Below are 19389 nucleotides of genomic sequence, written 5' to 3'. Positions count from 1 at the left end.
TTCCAATAGTCAAACACTTGTATGTTGCTTTGTTTTTCAAATTATTCAAGGTACTCATGTGACTATTTGATTATCTATCCTTAATTGGCAAAGTTTCTAACTGTATTCTTCTGTCTTATCTCTTTGGTAGCAAAATTTTTAAAATTTGCTGGAGAGGGAAGTCCATAACTAATCTAAGCACACTGGTTCATATTCAGGCAAGTCTAACTGCACATGTGCTATTGGAGATGCAAAATAAGAACTACTGAAAGTCTGTTTCTACAACTTCACAGATAAAGCCAAGTGGTGTGACAGTACTGAAACACCTGTCATTTCCGATGGAAAACTGTATGATTATCTTCCTTTGGCAGTCAAATATTGGTATGTTTCTACATATACATATCTGTATGTATGATGCAAGCCATCGGTATGTGGTCTGGGTAGAAGAGAAATTTAAAAGGATTAGAAATGGTCAGCAGCTGGATTAGCAGTGTCTAAGGGAGATTCTAGGGTGCTGCTGGAAGCAATGCTCAGATTCAGTAGGTGGCAGTCTTCAGTTGGATTAACACCAATCCACTGCACAAGATCACGCTGTTATTCTTTCAGTAACATTTAAAGCAAAAGTCCTAGCCATTTTTACCATTAAAGATCCTGTGGTACTTTCCACCGCAGCAAAGAGATTAACCTTGTAACATTTTAATTTGTTTGGATTTACTTAGTGTAAATTATCTCTGGACTGTAATTAAGATTCCTTATTGGCTAGCTAAAAGATTTTGTTGTATTGCTACAACCTGATGGACAGCCACCTACTCTGTTGCACATACTTGCAATATCTTTGTAGATTTGCACATACACACATCCCACCTTGATAATGAAATCTGCTCCAAGAGGTCCCTGGATCTTTATGATTTCCCTGTCTGTACTCTTCTGAAATTCAACAGTTGTATTTTCTATGACAAATGTTCCAGGAGCATTGAAACTGTGCTCTCCCTTGTCTCCTTGTAGTGTCTTTGACTCTATAACTAAAGAAACATGCAATTAGTAAACTTAAACAGGATATGTTTTATTTTGAAGGAAGTCTAAAAGTAATGTTTACAACTTTGTCTTGCAAGTAACAGCCGTATATGTGCATTAAAAAACCCCACAGAATAGCTGTGAGAATATTAGCTGCTTCAGATTATAGGCTGATATATAATTGCATGACATGTCAGCACAGGAATATCTGCTTGAACACACTATTCTTTCATACCAGAAGCACTTCTGAGACAGTTTTTCCTACACCAAGTGCTCTATACAGTTATAAAGCAATAGATTCAGCGGGACAAGCTGAAAGAAACTCAAAACAGATAGAATCAATACACAGAAAAATAACCCGTACTTCCATGCAACTCAAAAGCCTAGAAATTTCAGCAATCAGTCTCCAGAGAAGCCTGAATAGTGTCAAACTCACCAAACACTCACCTCAATACCTGTATCACTCTACCCATTCCGGAGGTCATTAACTCAACTTTGAATATTTCCCATATGAGCAAAAAGCAGGGCCAGGAGGTGGGTAGCTGCAGCACTGCCGGAGGGATGTCCCTTTCCCAGAACAGGTGGTGATGAAAACCCTTTTTGAGCTGTTCTGCATTCCTTGGAAACAGATTAAACTAACAGCCCACAACCTCCAGAAGACAGATGAAGCATTTTAGGATTGAGTCACTTCCAGCAAACTGACTGAACTATAAGTGGACAAAGCTAAAGGAAGATATTAACGATGAAGGTAGAATTTTGGGCTCTGCATAATACAGCATATAGGCACAGCGAGATGCATGACTTGAAATACACTGGTCTGGTTACAATCTATCAGAGCACTGCATGAAAAAGGCATGAATCTCAGACAAGCTCAAGGCTAGCTAAAAGGAACCTTTTGATGAGCTATAAATACCCTCTTTCTTCAACTACATTACCTTTTTTTGTACTTTAAAGAGAGTTACCTAATTCAGGCTAGATAATTTAGATTAAGAGCATCTGTTTTTACCTGCACTGAAAACATACTCTGAATGCTGCAGCCCATCATTACCGTTTTCTTCCTTAAGATCTTTTAAAACGCAAATGCACTTGGGAGCATCCCCAACAAAGAGAGTGAAGAAATTCTAGAAGAAATTAACTTCCTTGAAAAGGTACCAACATTATCCCAAGTTTCTAAGCATTAGGTTCCACTATGCTCATAGGTATAACAAAGATCACATACATGGCTGGAAGGAAGTTTAAGGACGGATATGGTTCTAGGAAATGACTTTAAGTTGATCATAGGGTAGGAATCTAGTTGTGTACTTTGTCAAAGAGAAAAAAATCTCTGGGAATCGACACACCCCATTGTCCAACGTGTTTCCATTAGGAACAAATAGATATAAACAAACCACAGAAAAAGCAACAAGTATTTAGACAATTACTACATATTTTTGTTTGTTACTTTTATGGAAGTTTTCTTTCCTGATTACATTACAAAATAACCTTTTAAATGTCCGGTACTCAGCATTCTTGGATTAATCTTCTGCAAGCCTTGACCCCAAACTTACACTGCTTAATGATAAATATTAATGCATGGTGCTGTTATTCTGTTATTTTGTTGAATAAGAGTCAAATCAGCAAATCGCAAGTACTTCCAACTCCACATAAAGTCAGTAGGAACCTCAGGAGTACAGGATCCCTTTGAAACTAGCGTTTAAGATTGCAAAGCAAGACATCAGGCTGTGGCAAAAAGATGTTAAAGTTGTTAATTCGGTGACCTGAGCTGCATTACCTTACAGTCTTTATGCTAACTTTCTTAATAAAAAAATAATTTTTATGTTTTTCTAAGTACAAACCAAGGATATTGTTCAGCAACCAACATCATAACTCACTGAGAGCCGACATACATTTATGTTAGAGCTACACTAGATTTGAATGCAAAGCATGTTTTTATTTGCAAGGTTCAGCTATAGAGTGATGGCCTGTATCTCTGGAGGTCATGTCAGTGAAGCTTAGAACAGCTGCTCAGATTTTCCAAGAATTGTGTCACATAGGTAGATGAAAAGCTATTCCACAGCACAATGGATAACCTCTGATGCAATATATTCCTGCTCAGTAGCATCTAGTGCTTGTCATCACAGGCTTCTAAAACAGAGTGGAACCAAGCATCTAGCGTATGTAACACATACGTAACATAATACTTCTTATTAGGGAGCAGTTCCCCCCAAAAAGACCTACTTTATTGATTTCAGAGCAGTAAGTGGGAACAAAGGTTTCACAAACTGGCTTATAGGCAAGGTTTACAAAAGAATTCACCAAATATTTATTTGTTCTGCAGGGTCCTGTAATCCTGGAGAGGTGGGAAGTTTGACTTCAGGAGTAAGCCTCCCCATCCTAAGTTAGGGAAACATTTCCTTGAGGGGTCTCTAGGACTCCAGATGTGCAGTCATAAGGACAGGGAATCCTCTCGAGTGCTTGCCTGTTTCTGTGCCTAACAAGATAATCACCGGTGCCAAAGATCTATAACTGTCTGTCTTTGTGTTACTTCCCTTCCCTTGATAAAAAGAACATTTTCCCCATGGAAATGCCTTGCCCAGCTGTGGATGGAAGACCCACCGCAAAAGCCCCCCATACTCTTAGTGGCAGGCAGGAGTAGGGCAGCATGGCAGGGGGGACCCACTGCAGATACCTCACTGTGTAGAGAGATGCATGGAAGAATTCCCAGGGAAATAGCTTCTGCTCCCAGTGCAAGAAGCAGCAAATGATGTTGCTACCCGAAAGCTCTTCCTTTTCCATGCGATTCATTTGTAGATAGCACAATACAGGGGCCCAAAATAAAACATGCGTTCTTTTCAAAATGGAAGCAACATTGCCTTCCTCTGAGCATCTGTCAAAAGAGAAAGCAGCGCACAGACGCACAGCTATCTGCTGTCAAGGACTGCAAATCACCGCAAGCGGAGAAGAAATTGGCAAAAAGGGAAAAAAGAGTTTCAGCTCCTTTTAGTGAAGTTTCACCTCCCTAGGCTCCTGAACTCAGTTATCTAGCATTAGCCACTTGTGAAAATATTAGCTTCCGGTTTTCCTGTTTCTTCTGCTGGAGGATTAATTTCAGGGAACTTTCAGTCTTTCTTTTGATTCTAATGCTCTTAAAACAACTGCGAGAAAAGCCATAATATAGTCGAAATCAAAAACAAAACGAACACAATGAAACATTTTATTCATAACCATTTTTGTACTAATTATTTGGTTATTTTCCACCAAATCATTCACAAAACCCAAGCAGACAGAAATACAAGAGGGACCTATATGTAAAAATCCCTAAGTAACACCTTTGCTCTCTGATGAATCTGTTGCCTGTCTTAAAGTGTCCATACGCACAAACAAAATACTTATTCTTACCAGCTACAAAGAAATGTAGTCTTTCCTAAAACACTAATCTGCTGACTGTAAAACAATGTTCAGAGCATTTATTTGTTTCAAATCTGTTATGCACTACATCTCCAACCACATTTCCATTTTTGATTAATCCAGCAGCTGTGTTTCCCTGGAACAAGAGCAGACCATAAAGCCCAGGATGAAGCGCAAAAGAACACAAGAAAAAGGGAAAAGTGCCAAACACTCCATAGTGCTCTTCAAGCATTCGCTAACGCTCCTGACTTTACTCGAAGAGCAAATATATACTGGCAACAGGAGGCAGTATAAAATTCTACAATCAGTAGTCCCTGCTCCACCTGGTAAATTCAACTCCCTACCAGCCAGGAAGAACGTCTCTGACAAATGGAGCCTGTAATTATAGGTAGCTATTTTTTAAATTCTGCCTTTATTTATACTAGCACACCCACACAGAAGTCAATGAAGTTGCAGACTAAAGATCACTTGATATTTTCTGTTCAGTGACAAACACCCAAAAACATACATACATACAGTCAGAAAGGTGGACAAGCAAATTGTCCCAAAGCACATCCCCTAGAACATCAGTTCTTGAAGATCTGGCTATGAAGCCAGAAGCAATTTCCATCTTCCCCACGACAGCTCTCACTTGTTTTTCACCTCTGTCATTTTCATTTCAACAAATTTCTAAATCCTCACAGATTTGCAAGCAGATGTGCTGGGGGAAGCGGATAAAGGAACATTTCACCATTCTCGCCCAGCTAGAGAACTAGCTAACAAAGGTAATGCCAAGCCACAGCTTCTTTACAGAACCACCCTGGGTAGGAAACCAGGAGCACTCTGTACTTAGTTACTGAGTTGCTGCTGCATTCCTCAGGTGCTTTCCAGAAATCCCCCAGGAGCCACTGAATCTGGTACTTTTTCCTCATACGAAGCTGAAACAACAACTTCCTTCTGCAGAACTACTTAAGAAAGACCAAAAGTCCTGACCTGAACTGGTCAGGATCACTCCTTCATACATCCCTTGCTACAGTTTTACATGAATATTTATTTCAAGATCAGTTCAGCTTTGTACGTTGTTGATATCAGTGTTATATCTAGAAGTTATTGTTGCTCTGGAGCTGTTCTAAAGTAGAAGTCGTATTCAATTTTTTCTTTGAAAGAAAATGACAATATATTCCTCAAAGCAAACTAATAGATGAGCAATTTTCAAATAAAATGCATTTCTATCTTCTATTTACATAGAGCATAAGTCCTTTTTATTTCTATGATTCAGATTAAGTCTTCCACTTTCACTAATAAAAAATTGCTCAAAATGTTAAATGAATGGTTTATTTCATTGCTTGGTATGGCAGTCCCACTCATCATTGAAACAATTAGTTCTTCATGTAAAGTAGGCCTATGGGTAAAGAAATTACCATCGATACTACCATCAGTCTTATAGAAAATACTAGGAAACAAATGTCTAACAGAATAGCAAACTGTTTCTCATAGATGGTATGTAATGACCAAAATTATTACAAGGAAAGAGGACTCGTGTAGTTTATTTTATGTATTTTATTTACCTTACCTCGTTTTTACCTAGATTACTTTTCCTTAAACACTGCTCACTGACCAAGTGTGACTTCAACTGGATTATTTACACTATCTCAGACTCTTCAACAGAAATCTGGTGCTGGGTTATAGGAGTGCTGTCAATCTCCCACATAACCCTTCGAAAGCAATTTTGACGTAATTGTTTGCACGTAGTTTGAGTGTACCGCATTTTAGACAGCTTATATAAGAATTACTTGGTTGAAATAAGTTTAGAAACCGCCAGTATGTGTACTGTTTCTTTTTACTAAGTCAGCTTCCAGTGTTCTGCAGGACTGTCTCCAGGCTGGATATTAAAGATGGGAAGAGGAATCAAGATCATGATCTTACCCATATTCCCAAAGTTTGGATGAGTTCAGATACAAGGTTCTGTTTTTATCTTCTGCCTATGAATAAATACATAAAATAGCTCAGTCATACCAAGGTGTGCTGGTCCTTTTAGGGTAATTCTCACACTGCGACTCCCATGTGGTACAGCAATCACGGTTTCTTCCCCTAGGAAAATTAAAGAACTATTTTAGAAGTTATCTTGCATGAGGGAATTTGCACATCACATAACTAGACTGAAAACCGTCAAATGTGTCTAAGAAAATATGTAACAGGTTTCACAATTTTTCTATTAAAAATAATCATATGTTATTTTATTAAGTAGAGTATATTGAGTCTGTTTGCCATGCTATGCAACTATTAAGACCTATGAATGGACTTGTAAATCTTTCTTGCTATTGGAAAATTATTTGCTATTAACAAAAACAACTGAAATGTCAGTAGTGTATTAGGAACATATTTACACTCTGTTGTCCCAGTTTTATTTCCTAATCACTGAATTGACATAAGGAATCTGCTAAGCAGTACTTCCCCCCTTACAAAAATCTGCAGCTGTTCAGTCTCATTTTGCCCACACCTCATTTCCTGCTGCAGGTCACAACTTTAATAAGTGGCAGGAGTTACAGGAAATAAATCATCTACTTAACACTAACCCTTAACCAATTACAGACCAGTTAAGAGCAAACATATATTAGATATAATGTATATGTTATAACGGAGTGTCTGCATCTACCTTACCATATAAGATCATTCCTTCCAGTAAGAGCCTCAATTTAAAATTAACTATAAACCAAACCAGCCCTGAATAGGACATGTCAATACAAAACAGCTTTTGGCTGCCTGAATGGCCTCTTCGTATATAAATGTACAACACACTTACTTCAGTGCATTTTACAAAGGCAGAAAGTTATTACTTTCCATTTCAATTGTAGGAAATCTGTGATTTGCCCAAGCAAACTGAGTTAACAGTCAAATCAACAGACCAGAGTCTTTCATGCCAACAAGAGCAGTGCTCTCAGAAAAGGGTACGCACACTGCATGACAGGGACGTCCACAAAAGGATGAGAGAAGTGCCCAAGCAAAAAAGTACCAACCTGCAACCCATTTCCATCACGGCCCAACTGCAAATCTTTGAGGCAGCACCTGCAAACACAGGCCCATTGCAGGTACGCCCCGCAGAGGGTGCTCTGTTCGGTGATGGCATTAACATGCATCTAGGGGCTGGTGTAGAGGAAGCTCATTTTCACAGACTCAAAAAGTAACGTGAGTTGAAGGTCAGTGATACATTGGCTCCAGAATTACTCACACAATATTTAGAGGAAGAATAGTTCAGTTTTAACTAAAGAACAGTTGAAGAATCTTTCTTTCCACTTTAAACCGGACCATTTATAGTAGATGCTAAATTATCAGCTTCTGGTTTACATCTCCTTAACATAAATATGAAATCCTGCCAAATGTTCAGGATACTTCAAGCAAATACTGCAATTATTTTTTCTGAAATAAACACCTTCTTATGTTACAGTTTTTATATCGTGAATTTCTAGGAAGGTCATTTAAATATAACAATTTATTTTGGATGTAATAAAATATGATCTTTATTAATTTCATACTTGGGTATTCCACCAGAGTGCAAAATACTACAGTAAGAACAATAATACAGTTAAAGAGCCCTGGAAAAAACATTAACTACTGAACCACTTAATATCTTTTTGCATCTTGGTTTTTCATCAGGCGAATTGCTAAAGATAGCCAGAAGGTAGTGGATGTGTATATCTTTAAAGTAAGGAAATAACTACTAAATTCATATGTGCTCTACAGTATTTGAGAGAAAGCAGGTTTGAGGGGCCCATCTGTCCCTACTTGGTCAGGAATTGTATCCTGTCTTGACAACCAACCAGCATTTACAGCACAAAACCCCAAATAAGAGTCTGATCATGACCACTTCTGAACACACGCAACTGCTGTTTTGAAGTGGAACCAAGGGCACTCCGCGCTGAACGGACGAGGCCCAGATTTGCAGATGTGCAGAGATGTGTAGGACTGCTCCTCTTGAGAACAACCAGGGTCTTTCTGTTGTGCTTCCTCCGCCTCCTTACAGCAAGCGCCGCTCGCCTCAGCAGGCCTTGTTGATCCCTTTTCAGGATGCTTCACATTCCTTTAGCAGTACTACAGACATTCCACCCTCACCGAAGCACTCTCTGATATGGTCCAAAAGTCTCATGGGGGTGCTAAATTTGGTGTTTCTCTGCGGCGGAGACAATATTACCAGAAGGTATTTTATTTGCATTAGAGGAGATGACTAAGTTCACCACCACAGCAATGTTCATCCTCTGCAGCCCCACAGACCTGTCAAGAAGTCTGGCAGCAGGAGATTCTTGTAACCTGACTGAGATAATTATGACCTAGGGCAGTCTTTCCATGAGATGAAGTAAATTATAGGAAAAAATAAAAGCGAGATTTTTGGAATTCTCAACTGAGATGGGGAATTGGAAGAAAATGGGACAGAGTTGACCTAAGGGACTCCACCTTCTCCTGAGGACAGCTTCAACTTCCTACAAAACAGTAGTTATGGTTGTCCAGGTCTGGCTCCAAAACTATATATTCCAAAGGTCTCCAGTTCTCAGTTGAAGCATATAATTCATATTCTTAAAGGAACACAAGCCCCTGTAAACTCATTTAAAAATGGTTATGCTGTACATTTCCCATTAAATTGGTAGGATCCACACTGTTAAAAGCAGTGAACTCTTATGAAAACATAAGGGGAAATTGCAACCCTGAAATCTATACTTAGAATTTCCAATTATATTTTTTCCCCCCCTTACACTGTTTATGTCTCTTTGATAGTTAATTGCTGACCTTTGTCTAAAGCTGAAAACAAGTAAGCCCAAAATTGTCTGGAACATGCAGAAACACCAGACTGTAAAATCTGATTCTAGAGTCACAAAGCTCACCTTAAAAACTGAGAAACAGATCAGATACTGTCTCTTTATTCTAACACTGCTTCCACTGTAGGGATCCGTGAGGGCATGTGGGTCATCCTTCTCCAGCACCTGCTTGAAATGGGCTTTCTGCTCTTACCCGGGGACTCTCTGAGCAAATGTGTGTGCACACACTACACACGGCACTTGCTGATTAAGCTCCCGGCTTGCTTTTACTTCAGATATAGCAAGGTTTGATCCTGTTTCTATGGTGTTAATGTGGATTTAGATTTTGGATTTCAATGAGAGCAAGATCAGACTCCCTGCTATGGTAAGACTGGGAGCTAATCCCCAGGATCAAAATAAAGGAGCCACATTCCTGAGCTCAATCCAATTCAGCAGGTTTTATTTATTTTTCCATGTGGGCCATGGTGGACCCATTTACTGTTTCACATATGGGCCAGTTGGGATTTTTCCCTCTCTCCTCTTACAGCAGGGCAGAGGGTTTATTTCAGGCCTATAAAAACTGTTTCTTTCCATGTATTTGCTCAGCACTTATCTGCTGGTTCTCCAGTTCTGATTGAAGGCCTATGTGCTCTCAAAATACAGAGAACAATAGTCCAGGAACAACTACCAGGACAAGGGAACTAAAAAGCTCAAGATGTTTGGAGTCTTATTGCAGTAGCTTCCCTCATTCAAACATTAGGCATCATTTCAGAAGACGTTGGTGCTGGGGTATGTGCTGACCTGCCTAATGACAAGAATCTGTGCAAAACCAAACAGATACTCTTTAAGAGACACCTGAACTAGATAGGTATGTGCTACTGAAACCAGTGGTTATATATCTGCACCGTAAAAGTCACATTGCAAAATCTGTATGGGGACATCCTTTCTGTCTTTGAGTCCTGCCCTCTCCAGTCTCACACCCTCCCACTCCTCTGTACCTCCATCCTTCTGTCCACTGGTCTTATGACTCAAGGCTGCCCCTTCATCTGAGAGCACCACTTCTTTGCATTGTTGAGTAAGCATTTCTAAGGTGTGGTAACCTGCTTTTGAGACAAACAGTGTGGCCTCAACTCATTTTAGTTACATACTGACTTCTTTCTACTTCTGGACACCTCTTCTAAAATTTGTATGCACCGGAGAAAATGTACAAAGACACACAGTAAGCAGCCCATCAAGAAAATGATCTCAAGGAAATGTGGTGTGAAATAAATAATGAAATAGCCAATGTTCTTACACAGGAATTTCCCCAAGTACGACAGGAGAAATCAGGAGAGTAAAGAAGGAGGCTTCATACTACCTATAACAGCCCCAAGTAAACCAATCAGACTAAATGGATCTGTAGACTGAAATAGCTGGTGCTGAAGACCCAGCATCCACACTATACACATTGCAGGTGCTTCACTTTGGACTAACTCTAGTCTGATCCCATGGACTGCATATTCAGTAGGTGCTGGAGAACATTAGGTGCTTTTCTGGGGCACATCTTCCAGTTTAGCTTCATCCAAAAAAATCCAGTTTATGCCTTCCAAGACCACTCCATGATGTGAACTGATGAGCAGCATGTTAAGACCATGATGAAATTTGCTTCAAAAACCATACTCCTTATCCAAACCGGAATGCTAATGTATTGGCATTCTATCCCTCCCCACACACAATTTTCCTGCCAAATGAGTCCCAATTCCCTCTCCTGGCTCTACATACAGTTGGTTTTTCCCCTTCCTCTCCGAGTGTTTCTGACTCCATCTCCCACCCCAGATTCCTTATCTAATCTCAGTCTTCCACTCTTCCTTTTTTTCCTTGACCCAATGTATCTGTACAGCCAGTCCTAGGTCCTCCTCCCACCTTCTCACATCTGTGTTTCCTTCACTGTATGAACTAATGCCATTTTTTTCTGTTCAGCTAGTCTTTTCTTGTCTTTCCCTTTCCTCATATAATCTCATCACCCCAGTCATAAGTCTGAAGCTCAGGAGATTCAGAAGCTCTTGACAAAATCTCTTCTGTAATGAGTGCATGTGAGGCAGGAGGTATCATAGAGGTCATCCCACGGTACCCATTCTACACTGCAGCGAAGTAGAAAACAACAGCAACTTCAAGGACCCTTTTTAATAGCTTAGCTCTGGAAGAGCAACATGTTAATTTATTCTCAGGAGATTGCACACATATGATCTGTTTGCAGTTAGGACATGTAACAAGCTAGAGAACACTTAACAGGACAAGTTTTCAGAAATGTCAGCTGTTAACATCCGAGAAGCCTTTACAGAGCCTGAAGGGTTTTTGGTTTGTTTTTTTTTTTTGAAGGGTTGTAGTAAAATATGTGTTGATGTTCACAGATATTGCAAAAGACTTGTTCATGACCAGAAGACCATTGCCTGCCAAATTTCAAATCCCTGATCTGTGGTCAAGTCCAACAATGGGAGATGTTAAGACATATTAAAGAAAAGGTTTCAGGAATGTTTTGACAGTGGGAAACAACATGTTTTTCTCTGCTGTGTCCTTGGAATATCCTGAGTTGTTTTGGCTGTATTTTCTCCAAAACATTGAGCACCTGGCATGGGAAGTTTCTGACCCAGCTGTTGAATTTTGGCAAAAAAATCATTCGCATAAAGTGAAGTATCAGGCAACCTTGACAATGGGGGTTACTAGCTCCGTGTACATTGATTTCAAAGAGGGAAAAAGATACAGGGTAGCAAGGTGTCACAAAACCGAGCCAGCTGATGATACTGAACAGGGAGCCTTGCAGAAGGCCGCTGCTTAGATAAATGACCAAAGTAAAATAAGGTTTTTGGATAAGTGTGGTGGGGGACGATGACATACAAACAGGTGACAATAAGTGACCGATGGTAAATTACACAAGTGCCATAAGAAAAAACGCATGGTAGGAAGAAATTCAGTTACAAAGTTACTGACATTGAAACCTTGCAGCAAAAAGTTAAGAAAGGTAAAACTTGCAAGTATCAACCAGTTTGAGAATCAAAGACGACCAGGTTAGGACAAGTCTGTGCCTTCAACTTCACTCCCTGTTAATTTCAGAACCAGCATCTTTTCTTCCTTGGTATCAGAACCAGAACACTTTTCTACCATTTCTTGCCAATAATGGTGCAGAAAGCAGACATCAGGGCCCAATCCTACAATTTTTCCATGTGCACAAAGTGCAGTGCAGTTAATGGGAGTTCCATGCATATAGTACTAGAAACATCAGGCCCATGATATCTCATTTCCCAATGGGACGGTACATTTTACAACCTATTACACTTTTTGTTTGAATATCATTAGTCAAACCTTTAATCATTTTACCAGAACGTAAAATCTGGCTTGCTGGCAGAAGTCTAACTTACTTTGTCTTTCAAAGGCAATTAAGTGTTAGTGGAAAAAATAAAGACCGTTTGAAACGACAGTTCGTTTCATATTTGCAAAACAGTAAGCTTTCTTTCAGTGCTGTTTAGCTTTCCGATCAAAGGCATTCATTTTATGTAAAAACATATAAAAAAGATAATAAAACAAAGTGAGTCCTTTATGAGAAATCATTTGCTATCAATGCCTAAATTTCTTTTTTTTAAAACAAGGACGAAGATAACTAGGCACTTTTATTTTCCCTTATGTCTCCTTTTTTTTTTTTTTCATAATAAAATCTTTGGCTCTTGCTTTCCTTCCAATTCTTTAATTTGCCTCATTGCACAATAAAATTTACTTCCTGCTCACAACCTTACAAGCTCCCTCTTAAATACATGTCTGTCATGTGTCGATATTTTACTTCTCAACACTAGTTCTGAAAGCTTCCAAATGACTATTTGGAAGATATTGTGTCTCCCTTCACTCACACATTAGCACAAAGAAAGCATGGCTTTATTTCCACATTTCATTCACACAGAGGTTGATTATATGGAACTGCTTTCACAGTGTTGGACAACTTGACCCAAAAAAGATTTTGGCACTATCACAATACCAAGAAAACCACCAAAAGTTCTGATTCTAGTAGCATGTGTACTGCTTTGCTTACGTGAATGGCAATTCATTCATATAATCTAGCCTACTGCAGTGCAAGATAAAACCAAAACTTGACATAATTGACATGTTTCCCCAAAATAGTCTTCCTTCATCTTTAAAGAACTCCTCAAGAGCCACTGAATTATGACAGAGAAAACAGCGAACAACGTGTATTCTTCATAGCATGGTCAAGGCAATGGGAGACCTGCTACCAAGTGATGTCAACTGTAGCCAGCTCTTACCTGTGCCAGAATACCACAAGTGAAATTAATATTTTCTGTTGCAAAATGACAGTTTCGAGACCAGATCCCTTCTACCACTTTGTCCTTACCGTACTTACATAATAAGCAGCAATTAAATGCAAATCTTTTTATTTCACTTATCATGAACTATCTAACCATTTTTTTTTGCCAATTCAACACGTTGAGTTTGGGTTGCCTTAGAACTAGCTAGGGTGTCCCCAGGAATCGTCCTTCTCCAGGAGAATCTCTGTTACTGCAAAACTGGAATAGACAATGCAATTCTTTTCTGTTCCAGCTGACCTCCACATCAGAAAGGGGAAGAGATATTTTGTGTATATATATCCCTATATATCTATATCTATCTATATACAGACACACAAAACAAATACAACTTGGTAATACTACAAAAACATTATCCAATCTTTACTGCTTCACAAGTGCTTGCTCTGTGCTGATCAGAAGCTCTGAGTATTTGATATGACAAAGTGAATAAAAAGTGGCCCTCCATGAAAACTCTTGTCCAGCTCATTGTAAACATTCAAGATATTTGCTCAGTGTTTCAGGGTGTAAAACTATGTAACTACTGAGCTACATTCTCCCTTCCATGAAAAAGGCTTCTAGTAAAGGGAAGGCTAAGGCTGACACTGACAGCCCATCCAGTATGTAAAAAAAGCTCCTTGATTTGTGCAAAATTATTCTGTGACTTTAAAAGATGCTGCCACAAAAATATTCACTTTTTAATTTAGATGACCTTTGTTATACATATGTATCGAATTACAGAAATTATGCACCTGCACAGTGGAAGATAACCTAACATGAAACCTTGTAGATCAATACAAGTAATCACACGGGAAGGTAACAAGCATTAAGATAACATACATTGTACTTCAAGTTACATCCACATTGAAGCATACTGCAAGCAGTAGCATTAAAAAAACCCATGCAAATATTTGTGTGTACTGCAATAAGAATTAAGCATGATTCAATATACAATAGCTCTTTCAAAATCAGGGCAGAAGTGAAATCTTTGCAGGTTGAACTACAACTGTACTAAAATATATGCAGCTGTCAAAAGCAAGAGCTTCATCCATTAAAAAAAAATACCTGCTTTCATTTGAACTTTGAGTACTGACTTTGCTCTAAGAGTACCAGATCATCACCCTTGCATCTTGTGGCTCTGCAGGAAGGTAATGAACTCTAAAGGCTCCATCTCCATGTGACAAATGCACATTGCGAGTTCAGAAACAGAAAAAATAGATGTGAGGTAACTATCTCACATGATAAACACATGGGACATACGGTGTGAGGTTACAGGGAGCATCATCTGTGAGGGCGGAAAGCACAAGTGTCAGAGGTGAGCTTCTATGTGACAAACCTTGCCTGGATATCAAAATAGCCAGACTCTTAAGACTCCAGTAAAGGGTCTAATTCTGATACCCCTCCTCTCTTATATTTTCAATACTACTGAGATCTACAGAGTTACTTACAGTAAGATGCCAATTATTTTGAGAAAGAATGGTAAAATTTGATCCAAATACAGACAAAAAGAAAGTATTATCCCCTTTCACCTTGTGCTTTTTGTACCATACAAGTAGTTAACTAGCCTCTGAAGTTCAACTGTCTTTAGACACTTTAAAAAAAAAAAAAAAAAAAAAAAAAAAAAAAGCAAAGTTAAGTTGAAAACCAGGCACTTTCAACCACGGGCCACAATTTCCATAAAACCATCTATAAGATGTTTCCATGATTTAAAAACATTGCTGCAGCATCACATATATTGCAACATGAGGATACCCTCTAAAATAAGATGTGCATCTTGATGGTTATTCCTGATAGAATGAATTGAGTAGCTCTATAAAAAAATGCATATCTCAAATTCTTTCCTAGCTATACCCTAATGTGTGGTATCCCTCATGGAATTTCAATAGACTAATCTAGCACAGACTTTAGAATAAGTAGCTTTGGAAAACTGCAAACAAGTATATAGTTAAAAGGTCAACACTCTGCAATATGTATGTTAATATACAAGCAGAAAACATAGTCAAGGATAAATTATCATAGGATCAATTTGCAACCTACTTTTTTCTGGTGAGACATGTGTCTTAGCTTGTCCCCTCACAAGCCTGCATGTTGAACCATCTCCTGCACAGATTCCACAGTTGTCTTCCTTGGCATTGCTCCCAAGTTGTCGATCACAGCCTACTGCCTGCCAACATCAACACCACAGTCAGAAGGAGGGCAAAGCTGTAGTAGACATGCTCAGGTTTCTGGAATTTTATTTATTATGTTATCCTTTTGATTTTATGAGCTGGCCTCATTCTATCAAAGCATATCTTGCTATTTAGGATTTTAAAAGCACACTGTCATTTCCATGATTTTAATGATGAACCACAACAACTGATATATTAAGCTATTCAAGCATAGGAAATACATGAATCAGTTTCCCACTGCTTATGTGAATGAATACCATTGAGCGTTATTCTTTCCAACACAAGGAACAACTATGCTATTTAGAATTTGTTTTTCATCACCTGTTTAATTATGTCTGAGAAAGGATTAATGCAACGAAATAATCCAAGTTAAATATTTAAAGGGCACTCAGGCTTCAGCCTCACAGGCAAGCAGCTGTGGGCAGTGCTCATAATCTAGTGTCTTGGCCATTCAAAATTTAATTTTGGCATTCGTGTAGATCTCCTATTTGCCATCTATATCAACGTCAAGCACATATACATTTGCTGACCAGGTTTTAAAAAACTTGGATGATTCAGTTCTCACCTTTTGATTTTTTTTGTTTCTGAATATGAGACCCGATCTATAAAGCTTGCCAATGATTATTATAAAAACACCCAAACTTAAACACTGCCAAAAATTCCAAAAGCAAAGTTTTTGAAAAATTGTCAACTGAAAACTCTCCAAACTATAATGAAAACATTTTTCCAGGTTTTCCTTTTTCTTCATATCAGTCACCCTACAAGAAGCATGGGAGAATGGGAAGACAAAGAAGAATAGACAACATTGACTAAAAGCACCTTCCTGCTGAAAGGGAGATAAATATTTGGTCTCACCTATCTTACCCTTCACCGTTTCATAGAAGAAATTTGCAGGGAGTACCAAATGCTGAGCAATGTGGTAAAAAAGCTAATCTGCAGCTTCAAGTTTTCTCAAGTCAGCCTATATGCCTCTTATATCCACACATCCCTGAGAAGTGCAGCTAATCCATCATGGACATATATCTATATAACCAAACTCTAAACTGACAAATGGATAGAAAGCACTCTGGAAATTCACAGTTAAAAGCAGTGCTAGAATTCTGAAATTGGCCAGCACACTCCTCTTCCTATATAAAAATGCTTTGGAAGGGGCAGGCTTAGCTGCCAAGATCCACTGCATCTGTGCTATGCCAAAACTGACACACAATCCCCTTGGAGAGGTGAGGATCGAGTCCGCACGTAAGAGGCAGGGTTGGGTCTTCCAGTCTCTGAGTTAACACACACACACGGGGACACACACACCACACAAATCATGCGCGTCCGCTGCCAAACATGCAGAAATGTAATCTCGAAGTTTCATGTGGCTATAGAAAAGACAGCAAAGCAGTCCCACCTCCCACTCCTGCCCCTTTCCCTTATTTTCCCAATTCCCTACATCCTGCGTTCTCTTAAGAGGAGGGCATTATGGAGGACAGTTTATGATACTTTGGTTGAGAGACGTGCTGCACTGAACGGCATCTCCTTACGAAAGGGTTCAGATTTGCCACAGAATTCTACATTAGCAGCAGGAAATCATTTTATTCCTGCAGCTGAAGGAGATCTTCATCCTATGTAGCCCAGCAAAGAATTCATTTTAAAAAGAAATAGGCAGCTTAACTGAAATGATTTAATGTCAGTGTTAAGTGTTAACAAAAACTTAGTTGTAAAAATGAAACAAATTAACACACGTGTGTGAAACCAAACCATCTCAGAACAGATGCTTATTTACAACATAGAAGCTATGCAGGAACACTATACTATAATTTAGGATTGGATTAAAGATTAAAGTGTTTTCACTTGAAGATGTTTTTTGATGTTAGCTCTGGGTTCATCACTGACATCCAGAAAATAACAAAGATTGTAAACAAATTACTCTAAACAAGCTTATCTTCCCTTTTTATCACCAATTAGCATTAAGAAATGCATGAAACCAACACCGTTTCAGAAACAGAAACTGCCTGGGCCACTGGGTGAACCAGAAAGCAGACAAAATTTCAAGGGATATAATAGAGTGCTCAACACATTGGCCTTAGACTTGACAACTCTCTTTCAATTCTCAGCTCCACAACAGACTTTCTTTTTTGACCTTTGAAAACTTCCTGTGCTTTTTGATTCCAATCTGTGAAAGGGGTACAACTGCAATTCCCCTCGCCACAGGGCTGCTGCAAGAATAAATCTCCTGAAGATTCTGAAACATTCAGATGGTGCAATGACGGGGACCATACCGCTAGTTGAGAGAGTCTATATTTCTCTCAGGTAGACTTTTAAAGTATTTATTGCTCTCCACTGCTTCTCCTGCTCTCATTCACATAAAGATACTACTAGCACATGGATGTAAATTGTTAGAACTACTGCAAGTGTAATCTCTCCCCAGATCTCACACATTTCCATTTCATAGTGTAATCTCATTTTCTAAATATTAAGAATCTGTTTATTCACTCATCAATTAATTCTCAAAGGAAAAGGTAAGCTGCACATTGTGATACTCTGCCTCAGAAATTGCTATTTTTATTAGTTTAAGCTGTTGTATATTTGTAGGCTACAGATCCTGCAAGCCTTTGGTGAGAGGAGGGTATTGAGCAAGCAGAGTACTTGCAATTCCAGCCCATTAAAGCCCAACATGATAACAATAAACATACATACCGAGCTATTACACACAGTCACTATGAAAACAAACTCTCATTGCACATAACAAAAGTTATACAACTGTGCAAACACAAGGCACTATTGTGTCCAACATGGAATGTAAGAAAAAAGATAACCAGCACAGCAGCATACTTTAGAGGACTGTTTCATATAGTATTATTGCTTATTTTTTAATAATACACAAATGCCACAGAAATAAAACAGGAGTGCTAGCTGCAAGGGACTTGGATGTGGGAAAAGCTTTACAGGTCTCCTGCCAGCAAAGGCGGTATGTTCAGCTAGATGCATTCACCCTCTGTGGACTTCCTTCGAGATTATGTTCATATCAACTGTTATGAATATGAGTATCAAGCAATGATATCCTGGAACACAATTCAGAAAATAACTCAAATTAGTATTACAATTTAGGCCTGAAACGAGCACAGAATTTCAGATTTTTTTTTAACATGAAGCACCCAAAAATTCTGCAGATTTTATTGTGACAAGCGTTAAATTTAGAGCTAATTCAGCAAGTGTTGCTTCCCTGGGATCTTAATGAGCGAACACCAAGGTGGGGGGATCAACACTAGGGTGGGGGGTATTTCAAACCTGAGTGTCTAGAGTTAGCCTTTTTTATCTGTTTGTAAAACCTTGATAGGAAGCAGTATTTCTTAGACAAGCTGGACAGCCACGGATCTCACCAAAATAATAGGAAGCTGCAAGGTATAGCTTTGGAAATCAGGCCTTGAACACATATGGTATTTTGGCATCAAACTTTATGAATTTAAAGTCTTCATAATTTAGCCAATAACTATTAGAAAAGCACAGTGTTTGATGAAACATTTTTAAGAGAGTACATGTGTATTTGCAAGCAAAGCTGCAACAAGGACAAGAAAATGATATATGGCTGCAGCCTTCCTCAGCTCACACACCACCTCAGCAAGCCAAAGAGGTCTGATGATTTTCACAATTAAGGCGTTTGTTAGGGTTCATTTACCCCACATTGCTCGCTGTTTACAGAGCAAAGGGATCAGCTATAAATATTACAGGCAGACTGGGAAAACATCTGCAGGCTTTTAGGGCATA

At 38.9% G+C, this 19389-nt stretch overlaps 1 protein-coding gene across 1 annotated transcript in view; it reads right to left on the bottom strand.

The window, feature by feature from the left end:
- Window positions 1-19389, bottom strand: part of ADAMTSL3 (ADAMTS like 3) — a gene marked incomplete at its 5' end in the record, with an annotated part of 185956 nt that overhangs the window by 61461 nt on the left and 105106 nt on the right. The window contains 3 exons of the mRNA XM_082322576.1: window positions 844-1001; window positions 6376-6450; window positions 15509-15635. Coding sequence (XP_082178702.1) covers window positions 844-1001; window positions 6376-6450; window positions 15509-15635 — 360 coding nt within the window. The remainder of the gene's footprint in view (window positions 1-843; window positions 1002-6375; window positions 6451-15508; window positions 15636-19389) is intronic.

This window comes from Platalea leucorodia (assembly GCF_965183815.1).
Source record: "Platalea leucorodia genome assembly, chromosome: 9".
NCBI classification, from domain to species: Eukaryota; Metazoa; Chordata; class Aves; order Pelecaniformes; family Threskiornithidae; genus Platalea; species Platalea leucorodia.
The sequence above is the reverse complement of the archived record's forward strand: the minus strand, read 5'-3'. Positions and strand labels throughout refer to the sequence as shown.